Source organism: Monodelphis domestica, chromosome 4, assembly GCF_027887165.1.
Source record: "Monodelphis domestica isolate mMonDom1 chromosome 4, mMonDom1.pri, whole genome shotgun sequence".
NCBI lineage: Eukaryota > Metazoa > Chordata > Mammalia > Didelphimorphia > Didelphidae > Monodelphis > Monodelphis domestica.
In genome coordinates this window covers 73,110,095-73,129,844 of record NC_077230.1, presented here as the reverse complement: position 1 = coordinate 73,129,844, position 19,750 = coordinate 73,110,095, and the positions used below count along the sequence as shown (strand labels likewise).

At 37.7% G+C, this 19,750-nt stretch overlaps 1 protein-coding gene across 1 annotated transcript in view; it reads right to left on the bottom strand.

Moving 5' to 3' along the window:
* The window catches only part of TMPRSS7 (transmembrane serine protease 7), a 110,197-nt gene that overhangs the window by 68,526 nt on the left and 21,921 nt on the right, over positions 1-19,750 (bottom strand). Inside the window, exons 4-8 of the mRNA XM_056793455.1 lie at positions 6,390-6,457; positions 4,873-5,060; positions 3,564-3,602; positions 3,190-3,418; positions 794-924 (exon numbers count right to left, since the gene is read on the bottom strand). Coding sequence (XP_056649433.1) covers positions 794-924; positions 3,190-3,418; positions 3,564-3,602; positions 4,873-5,060; positions 6,390-6,457 — 655 coding nt within the window. The remainder of the gene's footprint in view (positions 1-793; positions 925-3,189; positions 3,419-3,563; positions 3,603-4,872; positions 5,061-6,389; positions 6,458-19,750) is intronic.

The following is a 19,750-nucleotide window of genomic DNA, read 5'->3' as shown; positions in this document are numbered from 1 at the left end:
TCTCTACCCCCAAGTAGGAATACATTAACATAACTCCTCATCTGAGAGCTTCATTTTATACTGAGATTTTACTTCTAATTTCCCCAATAGTGGAAAGTACTTGATGAGGATATTCTTTTTTCTTTAAAACAACAACAACAACAACAACAACAACCTTACCTTCCATCTTCAAATGGCTACTGTGTGCCAGTTCTAAAGTAGAAGAGTGGTAAGGGCTAGGCAATGGGAGTTAAGTGACTTGCCCAGGGTCACACAGCTAAGAAATATCTGGATTTGAACCCAAAACTTCTGACTCTGGACCTTGCTCTCAATCCATTGAGCCACCTAGCTTCCCCCAGATATTCTTTTTTTCTAATGCAAGTGGGCATTTTATCTGCAATTTTGAAAAATGCCTAAACCACTTACAGTCACTGAGGGACTTGCCTAGAGTCACATAGTCAGTACATATGGGAGACAGAATGTGTACCCAGATCTTTTATTTCCAGGAAAGTTCTTTATCCAACACATCAAGTTGCCTGTCTTATTCATGTGTGTGTATGCATGCATTTGTATTTTTGTATGCACACATATGCATATTTGTATCACATATTCATTTTTAAATTTATTTGTGTTTTTATGTATCCCTTCATTTTATTTTATTTTTTACCAATTACATGTCATAACAAATTTTTCTGTATGTTTTCTGAAGTTATATAATCTAAATTATCTCCCTCTTCTTCCCTCCCATCCCTCATGGAGCTGACAAGCAACTCACTCTGGATTATACATATATTATGAGAGTCAAGAGACTTACTTTCTTCTGGAATGACCTCAAAATATCCCCGAATTCCTGACAACTTCCGGACACGTGGTGATTTAAAGGTTACCAACATGAGATTGTTTGTGGAAACAAATGACATTAATGATCTGGTAGGTTCACAAATCCTGAAACCAGATACAGAATCGACATGAATAACAGACTATTAAATGAATGAGTTTTTTTTTTAAACAACCCCTCATATACAAACTTATCCTAAAAGTTTAAGTAAACTTTTGACTTTTGAGATACCCTGTACAAATTCTGTCATCTTTAAAATGGATATATTACCTGCCCTACTTTTCTCATAGGGCTGCTGTGAAAATTAAATAAAATGATCCTTTGCAAAATGTAAAGTGTTCTACAGATATAATGAATAAAAATGATCATCATTTATATTTCATCAATATTGTTAGAGTAATAGATTGAATTTGTGTTCATGCAAAATATGGCTACACTAAATGTCAAGTTTTCTAACAATAAACATGTGAAATAACTTTAACAAAAAAAGCACCTTTATTTTTTCAAATGGAGATAAAATTAACATCACTTCTATTACCACAAAAATGTTTCTACTTTCAAAATAACTGAGTTGTCTTCACTTTTGAATTCAGGCTTATAGTAACTAACTCCAGAGATTAAAAAAATATTCTTTGTTGCTATGTCTATTCATTCAGAAATTGGCATATCTATCAGGTATATTAAATAAAAAATGGGTCCCACATTGGATGGAAAATTGGATTAGATGGTCTTGAAAATGGTCTTGAAGATCTTTCCAAGTCTATGACTCCACAAAGATAGACCTGTCTTTTTGCCCATCATAAAAAATCTATATACATATATATGTACAGACACATACAGCCTAATACTATAGTTATTCAATATTTGGTTTTTTAAAACCTTGCAAAATAACTTTTAGTTCATCTTCAACTCTGGGTTCATTATTTCTGTTTTCATTTTGCTAATTCAAATCTGAGGAGATTTTTCTTAGTCCCTTTCCCCAAAAGTTCTTAAATTGACCTGAATACCTAAACCAGATTTAACCTCTCTGATTCTACCTTCTTCTAGTCTTACATCCTAAAAGGACATAAGTTAATTTGACCTCAGGGAGATGGGGTGGTTAATTACGTAGTATCATCTGGTCCACTAACCTTATGCTTTCTATAAGGAATTTTGAGGAGTGTGAAGTCACCCACCCATTGGATGCACCTGGGAGTTGTACTCTACTATATAGATTTTTGACTGTCATATATTATGATAATATTATAATCAGTCCATTATAATAAATTCATTATGAAGACACCTTGAGTTACAGGAAAAACTTTATCTAGATTCAGACTAAAGAATTAAAAAAAAGACAAGAAAAACTATTGAATTTCTCTGTGTCCCTACACTCAGCCTAATGTCTAGACAAAAGAAACCTTTAATAATTGCTTGTTGACTTGACTTGATTGTCACTATGGCAATTTGTAGCATAATTCTTGGGAATACCTCACAAACACTCCCAGGAAAAACTGGCATTTTCTCTGACTGGTGCCCACTAATGGCATTTATGAATCAATCAAAGTAGACAAAGTATGAGAATTTGAGCCAGGAATACCTGGATTCAGATTCGGCCACCAGCATTGACTAGCTGTGTGATACTGCACAGGTCATTTTACTTGTTTTTGCATCTGCCCAACAGGCATAACAATTCTTGTTATATCACATCACAGGGCTTTTGTGAACATCAAATGAGAAAATGTACACAAAACGCTTTACGGTTTTTCAAGTACCATATAGATGTCAGAAAGGTAAGTTAGAGTAAGAAGAAAGTAAGTGAGTTAGAAGACTGGGTTTAAATTCTTTCACTGGCACTCACTAAGTAAAAGACACTGATCAAGTTATTTAATCTGTCTGAGCCACAGTTTTCTCATCTGTGAAAAGGGTCAATAATACCTATTGTGCCATCTCACATGGCTGTTGTGAGTATTAAATTAGATATAGGCAAAGCATGTTGAAAATTTCTAAGCACTGTTTAAATGGCAGGGAGGCATTTGCAGAGTGGGTAAAAGGATGACCTCAGAGTTGGAAGACCTGGGTTCTAATCCCATCTTGGACGCAGACTAATTGTATTACTCTAGGCATGTCACTTAATATCTCAAATGGCCCAGAAAGTCTAAGACTAATGATAGAACAAGGGCCAATTTACTTTGGTAGAGGAAGTTTGTTCACCTGGAATGTTCTTCTACCAATAAAATCACAGGTCTAGACATGAATATCAGTAATAAGGGCAGTGAACATATTGGCATCAGATAAAAATATCTCAAGAGATTTCATAAATAATAAAACAAGGGACACCTTGTGAAAGCATCTGTTAAGTCAACAAATGTACCTCCAAACTGTGTCCATACCGGTATAAGATTGTACTCTTGATAGGCATGAGGGAGTCATAGATGGTCAAGGAATCAGTGATGCAGTTGTCAGCTTCAATTTGTAGGGACACGATAGAGAGTCGAATGAGATAGCCTACTGAGGCAGTCAGTTTGAAGTGGCACATGAGGTGTCCCGAGGTAGCAGAAATCTCCAGAGGAAAGTGCTGAAAGGGATGATCTGCATATAAGTCATGAGCACAGCCTTTATCTGTGAAAACAGTACAGTCTACTTTAATACCAAAAAGTGAATTTCTTGGTGGCTGTGAATAGAATGAGTCACAGAAGGGATTATTATTTAGCGAAGGGAAGGATGAAACAAAAAGGAGAGTGAAATCAAGCATGAAACCATTTACCTATTCCAATGGCTGAAGAGTAGTCTGACCTGAGCCCAGCTACAGCAAGAAAACAAACAGAAAACAGTCCTTTAGAGTCAGTATTACCAATTCCGGTGATTTAATCAAGGAAAAAAGCATTCTAGTTCTTTCAAAAGAGGAATACCAACAGGGGGCAGCTGGGTGGCTCAGTGGATTGAGACTAAGCCTTGGAGATTGGTCCTGGGTTAAAATCTAAACTCAGATACTTCCCAGCTGTGTGACTCTGGGCAAATCACTTAACCTCCATTACCCAGCCCTTACTGCTCTTCTGCCTTCGAACCAATACACAGTATTGATTTTAAGAGGGAAGGTAAGTGTTTAAAAAAAAGAAAGAGTACAAGAAATATGGTAATCAAAGATAATGCAATAACCAATTCTGTCCTGTATAAATGCTTACAAATTGAGTTTAAGAACTTTCCACTGTAGATTTTCATCCCGAAATCATTGGTAAATGGAGTGTGCATGTTTCTATGGAAACCAAACCACCCTCATGAAAGAGTCTGTAATCTAACAGAGATGCTTTATCAAATTAAAAATGACAATTGGGTGTATGGCGGAAGAGAACAGGGAGACTTGGTAATGCTAAATAATTCTGCTTGTTTTTAGATGCTGTCCTAATTTCTTTCTCCAGGATTTTCAGATTATCCTTTAAAGTAAATGTCCTAGGGCAGTTGGGTGGCTCTGTGGATTGAGGGCTCAAATCTGGCTTTAGATACTTCCTAGCTGTGTGACACTGGACAAGTTACTTAATCCCCATTGTCTAACCCTTATCTCTCTTTTGACTTGGAATCAATACCCAATATTGATTCTAAGAGGGAAGGGAAGGGTTGAAAAAAATAAAGGAATGGCCCAGGGATAGGCCATTAGTAGATAGAGGTCCAGACCTGGAGTTGGAAGGACCTGGATTTAAATTTAGTCTCAGACACTTTCTTGCTGTGTGATCCTGAGAAAGTCACTTAACCCTGTTTGCCTAGCCCCTGCCCTTCTGTTTTACTAAGACAGAAAGTAAGGGTTGAAAAATAAATAAAGTGAATGGCCTAAGACAACATGGAGGCATAATGAATATAGGAAGAAGGAAAATATTCTTCAGTAGTTTAGATGTTGGTCTATGATGCCCATGTTTGAACACTGGTCCCAATCAATGTGATTCAGTTACTATGTGTATTTATGCATCTTGCTTCATCAGTCTATTCCCCATTTCCCAATTTGACCCTTCTTCACTGAAAGCAGAGAATATTAAGTTCATTTAGATGTTGTAGCCAACAACAGAGCTTAAAAGAGGACACACCGTTTAGTACCACAGAATCCATGTCAACAGCTAATCCCTGCAAGCTCCCCACAGAGGTCCGGTTCACAATGCTTGTCTGAATGGAGTCCTTCAAGATGGCTGCTACACATTCTTCACAGAAGACCTTGGCATGTGGGACCACAAACACAAGCCAAAAGTGGACAAGGAGGCCACCCTCATTATTGTTGCTGAATAAAGAAAAGAAGATGGTCAGGGAAATCCCTTGGGTGACAGCATTTCAGGGGAAGATGAGTCCTACGCTAACAGTCTCCAGACACAAATATGGGAATTCTCTTAAAACAGGACTGGGTCACCAAAAGGAGATTGTTAAACAAGAAAAAAATTCTTATGTGTGCATCATGCCCTCTGTGGGCTGGGGGTGAGTAAGAGGGCACTATGGTATTTTCACAGATGGTGACTATGCTAATAACCAGGAGAGTAAAATGATAGGAGTTAGAAAGGACCTTAGAAGACATTGAATCAAATCTCATTTTTTTGTTACATCCACTCATATCCAGCTCTTTATGACCACATGGGTTGTAGCTATTTATGGAGTTTTCTTGGCAAGGATACTGGAATGGTTTGCTATTTCCTTCTGTAGTGGATTCTTTTATCCTCTTTATTTTTAATTGAGGCTGAAAAAAGTGACTCGTCTAGAATCACAAAATGATTTTGTGTCTAAGGCAAGATTCAAACTCAAGTTTCCCTGAATCCAAGTACAGTATGTGTATTAAGTACCTACTACATTCAGGAAATGTTATTAAGAAATGAAAAGTACAAAGAAAAAGCTAAATAATCTCTCCTCAAGGAGCCAATATTCTCTGAAGGGAAATGCAATATATACTTAGCTAAGTGAAAATGAGAGACAGAGATAGAAAGAGAGAGAAAGAGAGAGAGAAAGAGAGAGAGAAAGAGAGAGAGAGAGAGACAGACAGACAGACAGAGACAGAGACAGAGACAGAGACAGAGACAGAGAAAGAGAGAGAGATAAGAAGAGACAGAGACAGAGACAGAGAAGGCGGGTAGTTTCTTTTAGGAAAGCTTTATGTCATATGTGGCATGTGACCTGTACTTTGAAGGAAATTAAGGACATTGCAAGGTGGAAGTGAGGAGGCTGTTCATTTCAGACATGAAGTACCATTTGTTTAACGGAATGGAGATTGGAAATTGAATACTCCATGTAGGAAACAACTAAGAGAGCAATCTGACTGAAGTGCAGTTTATGAAGGGGAGGGATATGAAATAAAACTAGAAAGGCAAGTAGGGGTCAAAAGCAGTTGATAAACAGGAAATGCTTAGACAGAGAACCAAACTTTGACCAGAGAAAGGCATTGGAGTCTTGACTAGTCTGGATGTATACTGAAACAAAGGCACTCCAAATATGTTGACTCCAGTTCATAATGCAACCTCACCATTCACGTAGCTTTAGGGAAATTGGATTACTACAACAAATTGAGACACACCAAGGCACAAAGAAACTATAAACAATGTAAACTATGACCAGTTTTAGACATTACCTAACATCTGCAACCACAGACTTCTTGTAAAATTTTGAAAATGCAGACGTTGTGTACACTAGGTTCATCTGAAAAAGAAAAATTGGGATGCCAGATTAGGTAGATTCATGTTTGATTATAATTGATGAGCACAGTTTTTTAAAGTTTGGTTGTCTATTTTGTTGCTTAGCTGTCTTCTGTTGTCTCTGATTCTTCATGACTCCATTTGGGTTTTTCTTGACAAGGATATGGGAGTGGTTTGCCATTTCCTTCTCTAGCTCATTTAACAGATGAGGAAACTAAGACCAACAGGGTTGAGTGCCTTGCCCAGAGTCACACAGTTAGCAAATCTCTGAGGCTTGATTTGAACTCAGTTCTTCCTAACTCAAGGCCTGACTCTCTATCTACTCTGCCACCTAGTTGCTGTGAATTTTAGATTTACTCCACCCTGCTTAGTCTTTAGAATTTTAGCAACCAGGAATGTATACATCCCTACTTAAGGATTAAGTGTTGGGGAGGATGGTCTGTGACCTTCATGTGCTAGCAAGTGATGAATCAGAAACAACTGACTGATCCCTGGGTTCTCCTAAACCAAGTTTAAGCCACCATTGGTACATGTGAGACACAGAAAGTGATGTAAAGAATTGCCTTTATTTTTTGCATCACTTCCTGTGAGGGGTTTTTGTGGACTTTGGCAGTGGAACTTGGCTTGATGGAGCATGGGTCCTCAGGCTGCCTCACTGAACAACCACACGGTGAGTGATAAGACTGATTTCCCCTTTCCCTTGACCTCCCTGAAGACAGCAGCCTCGAAGGAGGCCCCTCATCTTGGAGGAGGCCTCATGGCTGGAAGCTGAACTAGATTAAATCTTCTGGGAAGGCCCCTAGACTGAAGCCTTTGAACTCCCCCTGGCTCAGGACAGCAGGAGCCGAGATCTTCCCCTTTCTCTCTCTCTCCATCACTCTTAATTTCTTCCTTCTATTGTAAATAAACCACTATAAAATTCCATTATGACTTGAGTATTTCATTGGGAACTAGAATTTAAATCCCTGTTGACCACTAAATAATATTTTCAGTCTCAACCCTAAAATGTACCCTTAACCTTGCCCTGCTGGTGGTTACCTGGTTTAAAAAAAAATCACTCAGTAAACAAATGTTCACTTGGGTCTGGATTTTGTGTCTTCAATCAAAAGGATTTTAACTGATTTCTTGTGATAGAATAAAATTTTACAAATTTTGTGACAAATGCACAAGAATGTTTTTTCATTCATTCATTTATTCATCTGTTGGTTTATTCAATTAGTCAATAAATATCTATGGATTACATGCATGCAAGGCATATAGTTAGATTCCTTCCTCCATCACTATTTCACAGGTGGTGGGAAAGCTAATGTATATGATCTAAAATGTACTGGGGTCCTTGAAGAAGGGCCTTGTGAAACCAATCATTTCTTGATAAAATCTTCAAACTGCTCTGAGTCAAGCACCCTGAATCCTAGAGCTTCTTGGCTCCCTTCATTTGTCACTGATCAGAAACAGTGCTTGATAAAGGACAAGCACAATCACTTCTCATATTTCACCCAGATTAAATTTCTCCATATGTGACACAAGGTATACTTGTATAAATAGGCTCTTCACAAGGAGATCTTTTTTCATAATGTTTCAGGGTTGGCAAGAGAATCAGTCATTAAGGAGAGATTCTCAGGGGGAAAAAGGAAGCCAAACAGAAGGGGAAAAGAAGGAAATAGGCCCTATAAAATACCTTATTTCTTAGGCAGCTAGGAGGTACAGTATATAGAATAATGAGTTCAAATCTGACCTTAGACCAGGGGTTCCCAGACTATGGCCCACCAGCCACATGCAGCCCCCTGAGGCCATTTGTCTGGCCCCTACTACACTTCTGGAAGGGGAATCTCTTTCATTGGTGGTCAGTGAGAGTACTGCTGGAGTACTGTACGTGGTGGTGCCTCAAAGCGCAGCATCTCTCACATACAGTACTACTTCTGGTGACATAATCCTTTGCATGGTGCCTTGTTCTGAGAGTAACTGAATGAGAATGAGGCACCCTGCAAAGGATTATGTGGTTGCACAATGGAAGACATCAGCATGGTGCGCAGCTATCTGGGGGAAGGGATTCTGCTCTGTGTATACTGCTGCCCAGTATAGTGGTAGCAGTGATGGGTTTGTGCAAGGTATGACAGACCCATTACAGCCAGTGCTACAGCCTCTGCTATCCCAGACAGTGGTATGCACTGTCATAGGTCCAGCACCGCCTCCAGTACTATATATAGGCATTGGATAGCTGTGATCTGGCCTGTGACATCAATGGTGGACCTCTACTGTGAGAAGCCCACCACTGCCACTGGGTGTTTTATAAGACACTCCCCATTTTTGGGGGGTCAAATTAATATAAGACAGTGTCTTATTTTCAGGGAAACATGGTAGTACAATGTCCTCCATACTCCCCCAGATGCCCCTATAACAGGGGCCATTATGTTGTGCATCTGGGGGAGTTTAGGGGCCATTGTTCTCTGTAGTAATGTTGGGAGAGACTTTTGGGCAAAGGGAGGTTATAGAAGCCATTATGTTGTGCATCTGGGGGACTACGGTTGGCATTGTATTATGTGGGGGAAGTGAGGCATGTGTTTTTCCTATTATGGTCTATAATTACAGATCCATAAATACAGACCTCAAGATGACATACACTAGTGTCATGCCTTCTTTTTTCCTGCTGTGGAACCTGATTGCGATCAGATTCCTATGTGAGTTCACAGATCGCAGTGTGGTTCGCACTGGGTAGTGTGAACTGGAAAGGTGGTGGAGGAACTAGCTCTGTAATTGTGCCAGTTCCCACACTGCACCAGTGTGAGCCTGAGGTAAAAGTAGAGTCCCACCAATATGACCACTGGTGAGACTGAAATGATGTGGACTGGGAAGGCTGCATTGATGGACACAGATCAGACTGCATTGATGGGCAATCTGTATGCCTCTGTGTGGGCAAAATTATTGTTGGCATATTGTTTTTGTAGGTATATATATATATATACATATACATATACATATACATATATACATATGTATTTTACTAATAGCAATTTGGAATCCCTAGGAAACAATGACATCAAGAAAGAGAAAAATTGACTCGAAGTGTAGGATATTCAAAGAACAGTGGACTTATGATTACTTTTTCATGCAGTACAAGGAAAGAGCTATGGATTTGATATGCCAGAATATAGTGTCTGTGTTCAAAGAATACAATTTGCGCCAACACTATCAAACTCAACATAAAGATAAATATGATTGTTTGGTCAGAGATGTGAGAAAAGATAAAATATTAAAACTGAAAAAATATATTGACAGCTCAGCAAACTACTTTTGTGAAGCTGAAGCAGCTAATTATTTTATCACTGAAAGTAAGTTTTCAAGTTGCCAAGCTAATAGCATGCACTGGCAGACCATTTGTGGAGGGAGAAATTGTTGAAGAGCACCTTCTTTCTGTTGCCAAGAGATGTGTCCAGAAAAGGCAAACTTATTTAATACAGTTAGTCTTTTAGGATATACAATTACACAAAGGACTGAAGAAATGGGAGACAATTTGCATCAGCATTTGCAAAACTCCACAAGAAAACTTTCCTATTTTTCACTGGCACTCGATGAAAGCAATGATGCTAGTGATTCTGCACAACTTCTAATTTTTATTCATGGAACAATTGACAATTTCAAAGTCACAGAAGAGCTTGCTGCACTGAAAAGCATCAAAGGAATAATTACAGGAGAGGATATATATGAAAAGGTTTCCCAAACTGTGAAAGATTTGGAGCTAGACTGGGCTAAAATAGCCAGTGTGACAAGTAATGGTGCTCCTAGCATGGTGGAGTCTAAGAAAAGAGTAATTGCTCACATTAACCAAGAGATGGATAAATGTAACCATTCTCATCCAATAGCCATACACTGTCTCATCCACCAACAAGAGACTCTGTTATGAAAATTGTTGTATCTTGTCATAACTACATTAGAACTAATGCACTAAACCACAGACAATTTCAGGAATTCCTGTCTGAACTAAATGTTTCCTGTGAAGATATTCAGTACCACACAGAAGTTTGTTGACTGAGTGGAGAGAGAGTTTTGAGACATTTCTATGACTTACTTGCACAGATTACAGCTTTTATGCTTTCAAAAAATAAAGAAGCAACAGTGTGGGAAAGATTAGGTTTAGATCAACACCTCACACCCTACACCAAGATAAATTCAAAATGGGTGAATGACTTGAACATAAAGAAGGAAACTATAAGAAAATTAGGTGAACACAGAAAAGCATACATGTCAGACCTTTGGGAAGGGAAAGACTTCAAAACCAAGCAAGAATTAGAAAGAGTTACAAAATGCAAAATAAATAATCTGGAATACATCAAATTAAAAAGTTTTTGTACAAACAAAGCCAATGTAACCAAAATCAGAAGGGTAGCAACAAATTGGGAAATAATCTTCATAAAAACCTCTGACAAAGGTTTAATTACTCAAATTTACAAAGAACTAAATCAATTGTACAAAAAATCAAGCCATTCTCCAATTGATAAATAGGCAAGGGACATGAACAGGCAGTTCTCAGCCAAAGAAATCAAAACTATTAATAAGCACATGAAAAAGTGCTCTACATCTCTTATAATCAGAGAGATGCAAATCAAAACAACTCTGAGGTATCACCTCACACCTAGCAGATTGGCCAACATGACAGCTATGGAAAGTAATGAATGCTGGAGGGGATGTGGCAAAGTGGGGACACTAATTCATTGCTGGTGGAGTTGTGAATTGATCCAGCCATTCTGGAGGGCAATTTGGAACTATGCCCAAAGGGTGATAAAAAACTGTCTGCCCTTTGATCCAGCCATAGTACTGCTGGGTTTGTACCCTAAAGAGATAATAAGGAAAAAGACCTGTACAAGAATATTCATAGCTGTGCTCTTTGTGGTGGCCAAAAAATTGGAAAATGAGGGGATGCCCATCAATTGGGGAATGGCTGAACAAATTGTGATATATGTCTGTGATGGAATACTATTGTACTCAAAGGAATAATAAGTGGAGGAATTCCATGGGGACTGGAACAACCTCCAGGAATTAATGCAGAGTGAGAGGAGCAGAACCAGGAGAACATTGTACACAGAAACTGATACATTGTGGTACAACTGAATGTAATGGACTTCTCCATTAGTGGCAATGCAATGTACCTGAACAATCTGCAAAGATCTAAAAAATACTATCCACAAGCAGAGGATAAACTGTGGGAGTAAAAACACCGATGAAAAGCAACTGCTTGACTACAGGGGTTGAGGTGATATGACTGAGGAGAGACTCTAAATGAACACTCTAATGCAAATACCAACAACAGGGAAATGGGTTCGAGTCAAGAACACATGTGATAACCAGTGGAATCGTGAGTGGGCTATGGGAGAGGGAAAGGTGGTGGGAGGGGGGGCGGGGAGGAAAAGAAAATGATCTTTGTTTCCAGTGAATAATGTTTGGAAATGACCAAATAAAATAATGATTAAAATTTTAAAAAATAATAAAAAAATAAAGAAGTACCAGTGCTCAATGATGCAGAATGGAAATGGCACCTTGTCTTTCTGACAGATGTAACAGAGTTACTCATCAGTTTCAATGTGCAACTTCAAGGAAAAGGGAAGCTCATTTGTAATATGCAATCATATGTGAAAGCATCTGTAGTGAGGAAAAAGGGTGGAGTCAAGATGGTGGCATAGAAGCAGCAAACAAAGTTCAGACTTCAGAATACCCTTCCTTACAAATTACAAACTAAATTCTCCCAGGGAACTGAAAATCAAACCTAACGACAAGACAGAGCCAAGGAAACCTCCTGCTGGACTCAATTAAAAAGTTATACCCCCCCCCAAAAGCTGGAATTTGAGAACACTCAGGTTTAAGGATAAGGAAGAAGGAAGTTCCAAGGACCCTTCCACCCCCCCACCCCACCCAAGAGCTAAACCAATTGTACAAAAAATCAATCCATTCTCCAATTGATAAATGGGCAAGGGATGTCAATAGGCAATTTTCAGTTAAAGAAATCAAAACTGTTAATAAGCATATGAAAAAGTGCTCTAAATCTCTTATAATCAGAGAAATGCAAATCACAATAACTCTGAGGTATCACCTCACACCTAGCAGATTGGCTAACATGATATCAAAGGAAAGTAATGAATGCTGGAGGGGGTGAAGCAAAGTTGGGACATTAATGCATTGCTGGTGGAGTTGTGAAATGATCCAACCATTCTGGAGGGCAATTTGGAACTATGCCCAAAGAACGCTAAATGACTGTCTGCCCTTTGATCCAGCCATAGCACTGCTGAATTTGTACCCCAAAGAGATAATAAGGAAAAATACTTGTACAAGAATATTCATAGCTGTGCTCTTTATGGTGGCAAAAATTGAAAAATGAGGTGTTGCCCTTCAATTGGGAAATGGCTGAACAAATTGTGATATATGTCTGTGATGGAATACTATTGTGCTCAAAGGAATAATAAGTGGAGGAATTCCATGGGGACTGGAACAACCTCCAGGAATTGATGCAGAGTGAGAGGAGCAGAACCAGGAAAACAATGTACACAGAAACTGATACATTGTGGTACAACTGAATGTAATGGACTTCTCCATTAGTGGCAATTCAGTGATCCTGAACAAATTGAAAGGATCTACAAGAAAGAACACTATCCACATTCAGAGGAAACACTGTGGGAGTAAAAACACCAAAGAAAAACAATTGCTTGAATACATGGGTCAAAGGGATATGGTTGGGGATGTAGACTCTAAATGAACATCCTACTGCAAACAACAACATGGACATAGATTCTGATCAAGGACACAAGTAATATCCAACCAAATTGCACATTGGCTGCTGAAAGGGTGGGTGGAGGGGAGGGAGGGAAATAAAGTGATTATTGTAACCAAAAATTAAATTAATTAATTAATTAAATAAAATTTAAAAAGGAAAGAAAACTCAGGGTTAGACATAGAAATATTTAAGGTCTACCAAGCATACATTTAATATTCAATGTGATTGATGTGGTTTTATGATGAAGAGTTAAAGTTTTTATGTTAAAAAAAAAAAGAAAGCACTTGAAGTAAAATTAGACCTCCTTTTTAAACAAGTGAAGGAAGAAAATTTCTGCCATTTCCCCTTAACTCAAAATCTATTAGTGGAAAAACCCTTGATTGCATTCCCAAAAGAAGCATGTTTGAATTCACTGGAAAAGTTGCAAAAGGAGTTCACATTCAGATTTATAGAGCTTCATCTCCATGAACAGGACAAACAACTTTTCCATAACCCATTTTCTATTGATATTGAAAATATAGATACAATTTACCAAATGGAACTTGCTAAATTATAGAATTGTGACTCTGAAAGACATATTCAAGTCAAGCAGCTTTCCTAATTTCTATGCATCTCTCCCTTCTGAGACATCCTACTCTCAGTAACCATGCACTCAAAATAGCAACCATCTTTGGTAGCACTTATGTCTGTGAACAGAATTTTTCCAGAATGAAACATCTGAAATCTCCAACCAGATCTAGACTAACTGATACACACTTGCATCACTTGTTATGACTAGCAGTGACAAATATGGAGTCATACATTGACCATGTCATTAGCCAAAAGTAGGCCCATAGTTCCCATTGAAATACTGTTGTTGATTTAAATTTACTTGTTCTTTATTTTAAATATTGTATTTGTTCCCATTTTGTTTTTTTACTTTAAAATATGTGCAGTGTGTATAGGGATTTGTTCATAATTTGTTTTTTATAGTCTGGTCCTCCAAAGGTCTGAGGGATAGTGAACTGAACCCTGTGTAAAAAGTTTGAGGATCCCTACCTTAAATGTTTAATAATTGTGTGATCCTGGACAAGTAACTTAACCCTGCTTCCCCTCAGTATCTTCATCTGTAAAATGACCAGAGAAGGAAATGACAAACCATTCCAGTGTTTTTGCCAAGAAAACCCCAAATAGGATTATAAAGAGTCAGTTATAACTGAAATGACTGAACATCAACCAAAAAAAAAAGGCTTACAATGGGTCAAACATCCTGCTAAATGCTTTTAAAAGTAATTTTTATCTCATTTGATCCTCACAACAACATTCTTTGAGGTAGATGGTAACAGAGGTTAAGGAATTTGTCTAGAGCATATAGCTAATAAGTGCCTGAGTTCAGATTTGAACTTAGACTTCCCTGGCTCTAGGCCCACTGGGTACTAATTCCCTTTAAGAAGAGCTCAGCTGGCACTCTTTGTGGTGGCCAAAAACTGGAAAACGAGGGGATGCCCTTCAATTGGGGAATGGCTGAACAAATTGTGGTATCTGTTGGTGATGGAATACTATTGTGCTCAAAGGAATAATAAAGTGGAGGAATTCCACGTGAACTGGAACGACCTCCAGGAAGTGATGCAGAGCGAGAGGAGCAGAACCAGGAGAACATTGTACACAGAGACTGATACATTGTGGTACAATCGAAGGTGATAGACTTCTCCATTAGTGGCAATGCAGTGATCCTGAACAATCTGCAGGGATCTAAAAATCCACAAGCAGAGGATAAACTGTGAGAGTAAAAACACGGATGAAAAGCAACTGCTTGATTACAGTGGGGGAGGGGATACAACTAAGGAGAGACTCTAAAAGAACACTCTAATGCAAATACCAACAACATGGAAATGGGTTCGAACCAAGAACACATGTGATACCCGGTGGAATCTCACGTGGGCTATAGGAGAGGTGGTGGGAAGGGGGGTGGGGGGGAGGAAAAGAAAATGATCTTTGTTTCCAATGAATAATGTGACAAAGTGAAAAAAAAAAGGAAGAAAAAAGAAAAAAGAAAGAAAAGAAGAGCTCAGCTGAAGAGAAGGAAGAACAGCTACTATGTACCAGAGTTCTGTGTGCCACTGTTTCATCTTTCCAGGATTTTACAATTATTAATAGTTTCATTGATCCCCGACCCATCCCAGTCTGCTATACTTGGAATAATGATGTGGTAATAGTCTAGCAGCTCTGTGAGACTCTTACCCAATTTTTTCCAGAAATATTTCAGTCAGGGGAGAGACAGAGACAGAGACAGAGACAGAAACAGAGAGATGGAGACAAAGAATTAGTTAGGAATTTCCAGCCAAGGAGGAAATTTTAAGTTAAGTGAAGCTGCCAGAGGTATATGGACAAGAGACAGTTTTAACATAGGAAAATAGAATCATAGCTCTAGAGTCAGCAGAGACCTCAGAAGCCACTTGGTAATTTAATCCCCTCATTTTAAACATGAGGAAACTGAGGTGCAGGAAGACAAAGTGACTTGTCCAAGTCCACTGGTAGCAAATTTTAAGAAGGACAAGAATCCAGCTCTCCTGAATCCAGACTAAGTATTTTTTCTTTTTCTTTTTTAAACCCTTACTTTCTGACTCAGCATTAATTCTAAAAAAGAATGGAAGGGCTAGGCAACTGGTGTCAAGCAATTTGTCCAGGTCACACATTTAGGAAGTGTCCGAGGTCAGATTTGAATCCAGCCATGCAGCCGCCATTCCCTTAACCCCTCACCCCACCCCACCCCATTCCTGGCCTTGTATTCTAGTCATTGTGCTACCTTCAGTGTTTTTTTCATGGTACCATGATATCTCCCCTTTCATTACTCAATTGTTGTATCCCAAAAAAATAACAAAGCTTTCTACAATGCTTCTCATTCCTTTCCTGACACCTAGTAAAGAGGACCTTCAGGCTGTTGTGTTGTGCTGTGCTGACACTTTCAGCTATGCATGAAGGAGGTAATTTTACTTTGTGAATCTGGGGGGGGGGGGTGGTGGAGGTTCTTTCAGTCAATGCGTTTTTCTGTTATTTGCTTCACATTTTATTTTAAGGAAGTTGTTCCTCTTGGGAAAGATGCAAAGTTAGTACAATTATTTGGCATCATCTGGGTTCAAATGCTTGCTTTACCTTTTACTACCTGTGTGACTTTTGACAAGTTCTTTATGTCTCTGGGCTTCAGTTTTCTCAACTATAAAATGGAGAAATTAAATGAATAACCTCTGAGGCCTTTTCCATGTTAATGTCTAAAGCACCAAGAGGTTAAATAGTGACTAAATACAGCATCATGTAGTCAATATTTATTAGAGACAAAACTTGAAAGCAGATAATCCTGGCTTCTCGACCAGCTCTCTTTCCACAGCACTATGCTTCCTCTCATTCAACTCAAACCCAAGACAAAAATCAAGGTTAGAACAAATAATGATGGATAAAAGTTGACGATGAAGTAACAAATTAATTGATTTTATTTGTGTCATTGTGACCCTTAAAATGTTGATATAGCCCCAAGGTAAGCAGAAGTTTCAGGCCTGAAGGTCTGCTAAGAAAATATCAGCAACATTCACTTCTTTAGCCTGCTGGGCCAAAGAAGGGCACAAATCATAGTCCTACTTTACCCCCCCCCAAAAAAAAAGGCCTTGGCCATCCAGAAGCAGAAACTAAAAATGGACCTAGAGGTTAATGTCCAAAAAAAGATTGAAAATGAGATTATGATGAATCCCAACACCATCTTGCTCAAGAAACTGGCTCTGCTGAAGGCCCCAGAGAAGGGGTTCAAGAAAAAGCAATTTGGTAGCCAGAGATGAAATTCAGTCTTTAAAAACTAGAATACAACAACTAGAAGCAAGCAACTTCACAAGGCAGCAGGAAACAATAAAGCAAAATCAAAAGAATGAAAAAAATTGAGGAAAATATAAATCACCTGATTCATAAAACAGACAATTTAGAAAATATATCTAGGAGAGACAATTTAAGAATCATTGGTCTACCAGAAGACCATGACAAAAGTAAAAGACTAGACACCATTCTACAGGAAATTATCCAAGAAAACTTCCCCAATATTCTAGAGCAAGAGGGAAAAATGAAGATTGAAAAAATTCACAGATCGCCTCCTGTACTTAATCCCCAACTGACAACATTCAGGAAAGTTATAGCCAAATTCAAGAACTACCAGACCAAGGAAAAAATATTATAAGCTGCTAAGAAGAAGTCATTCAGATACCATGGAACTACAGTTAGGATAATACAGGATCTGACTGTATCTACATTGAAGGACTGAAAGGCATGGAATATGTTATTCCAGAAGACAAGGGAACTAGGTCTACAACCAAGAATCAACTACCCAGCAAAACTGACTATCTATCTTCTTGCAGGGCAAAGTATGATCATTTATAAAATAGAAGATTTCCAAGCATTCATAAAGAAAAGACCAGACTTGAACAGAAAATTTGGCTCCCAAACACAGAACTCAAGAAAATTACCAAAAGGTAATTAAGAAAGGGGAAAAAAAAACTTTTTAATGGACCCTCTAAGTTAAACTGATTTGTATTACTAAAAGAAAATAGGATATTGGTGACTCTTAAAAATGTTATCACTTGGGTAGCTAGAACTATACTTAGAGGGAACAGTGACAAAGTGTCTAGAATGAAATGCCAAGACATAAATAAATAAATATATGAACAAACAAACAAATAAATGAATGAATGAATGAATAAATGAATAAATAAATGTATATGAATATACACATATATACATACATATATATATATAGACATATATATTAAACTAGAGGTAAAAAAGAAGTTAATACTAAGAGAAATGGGAAAAGAAACAAAAGGGGGTAAATTTATGTCCTAAAGAAGTATATGGTGTGAATGGGGGAGAACACCAATACACTGGAAGGGTAAAGAGGTTGGATACAGGAAATACCTAATTCTTACATGCATTGAAACTGACTCAAAGAGTGAAGAATAATCAAATTCATTGGGGGCAGATAATCAATTTGTGCCCTATAGATAAGTAAAAGACTTTTGGGGAGGGAAGCAATACAAGAGAGGGAGAGGGTGGGGGGTAGTTTTAAAAGACTGTAAAGAAAATAAGAGGGGAATAAGAAGGGTTGTAGAAAGGGAAATAAAATAAGGGTGGAAATTAGGGGGACTGATTAAAAACAAAACACTGGTGTAGAAGGAAATAGGTAAAGAAGAAAGGGCAGGGCTAGGAGTGGAAATCAAAATGTTGGGAAATACACACGTGGTAATCATAACTCTGAATGTGAATGGAATGAACTCACCCATAAAATGCAAGCAAAGAACAGAGTGGATTAGAAACAAAAACCCTACCATATGTTGTCTATAAGAAACAAACATGAGGAAAGTAGACAAACATTGTGTAAAGGTAAGCTGATGGAGCAGAATCTATTGGGCATCAATTGAGAAAAAGAAGGCAAAAGTCACAATCGTGATATCTGACAAAACCAAAGTAAAAATAGATGTAGTCAAAAGAAATAGGGAAAGTAATTATATTCTGATAAAAAACAGTATAGACAATGAGGAAATATCAGTACTCATCATGTATGCAACAAATGGCATAACATCCAGATTTCTAAAGGAGAAACTAGTAGAACTAAAGAATGAAATAGATAGAAAAACTATACTAGTGGAAGACCTGAACCTTCCTCTATCAGAACTAGATAAATCAAACCAAAAAATAAATAAGAAAGAGGTAAGAGAAGTGAATGAAATCTTAGAAAAATTAGAGTTAATAGATATGTGGAGAAAAATAATTAGGGACAAAAGGAATAGACCTTCTTTTCAGCAGCACATGGTACATTCACAAAGATTGACCATGTACTAGGGCATAAAAACATTGCAAACAAGTACAAAAGAGCAGAAATAATAAATGCAACCTTTTCAGATCACAATGCAATGAACATAATAATTAGGGTACATGGAGGGGCAAATAAAAAATTAATTTGAAATTAAATAAATCCTTCTTTATATTCAAGTCATTCACCAATTTGGTGTACAGTGTGAGATGTTGATCCAAACCTAATCTCTCCCATACTGTCATCCAATTTTCCCAGCAATTTTTATCAAATAATGGATTATGGAAAGCAAAGATTTTAAGACCAAACAAGAGTTAGAAAAAAATCACAAAATGTAAAATAAATAATTTTGATTACCTTAAATTAAAAAGGTTTTGTATAAACAAAACCAATGCAACCAAAATTAGAAGAGAAGCAACAAATTGGGAAATAATCTTCATAGCAAAAACCTCTGACAAAGGTCTAATTACTCAAATTTATAAAGAGCTAAATCAATTGTATATAAAATCAAGCTATTCTCTAATTGATAAATGGGCAAGGGACATGAATAGGCAATTTTCAATTAAGGAAATCAAAACTATTAATAAACACATGAAAAAGTGTTCTAAATCTCTTATAATCAGAGAGATGCAAATTAAAACAACTCTGAGGTATCACCCCACACCTAGCAGATTGGCTAACATGACAGCAAAGGAAAGTAATGAATGTTGGAG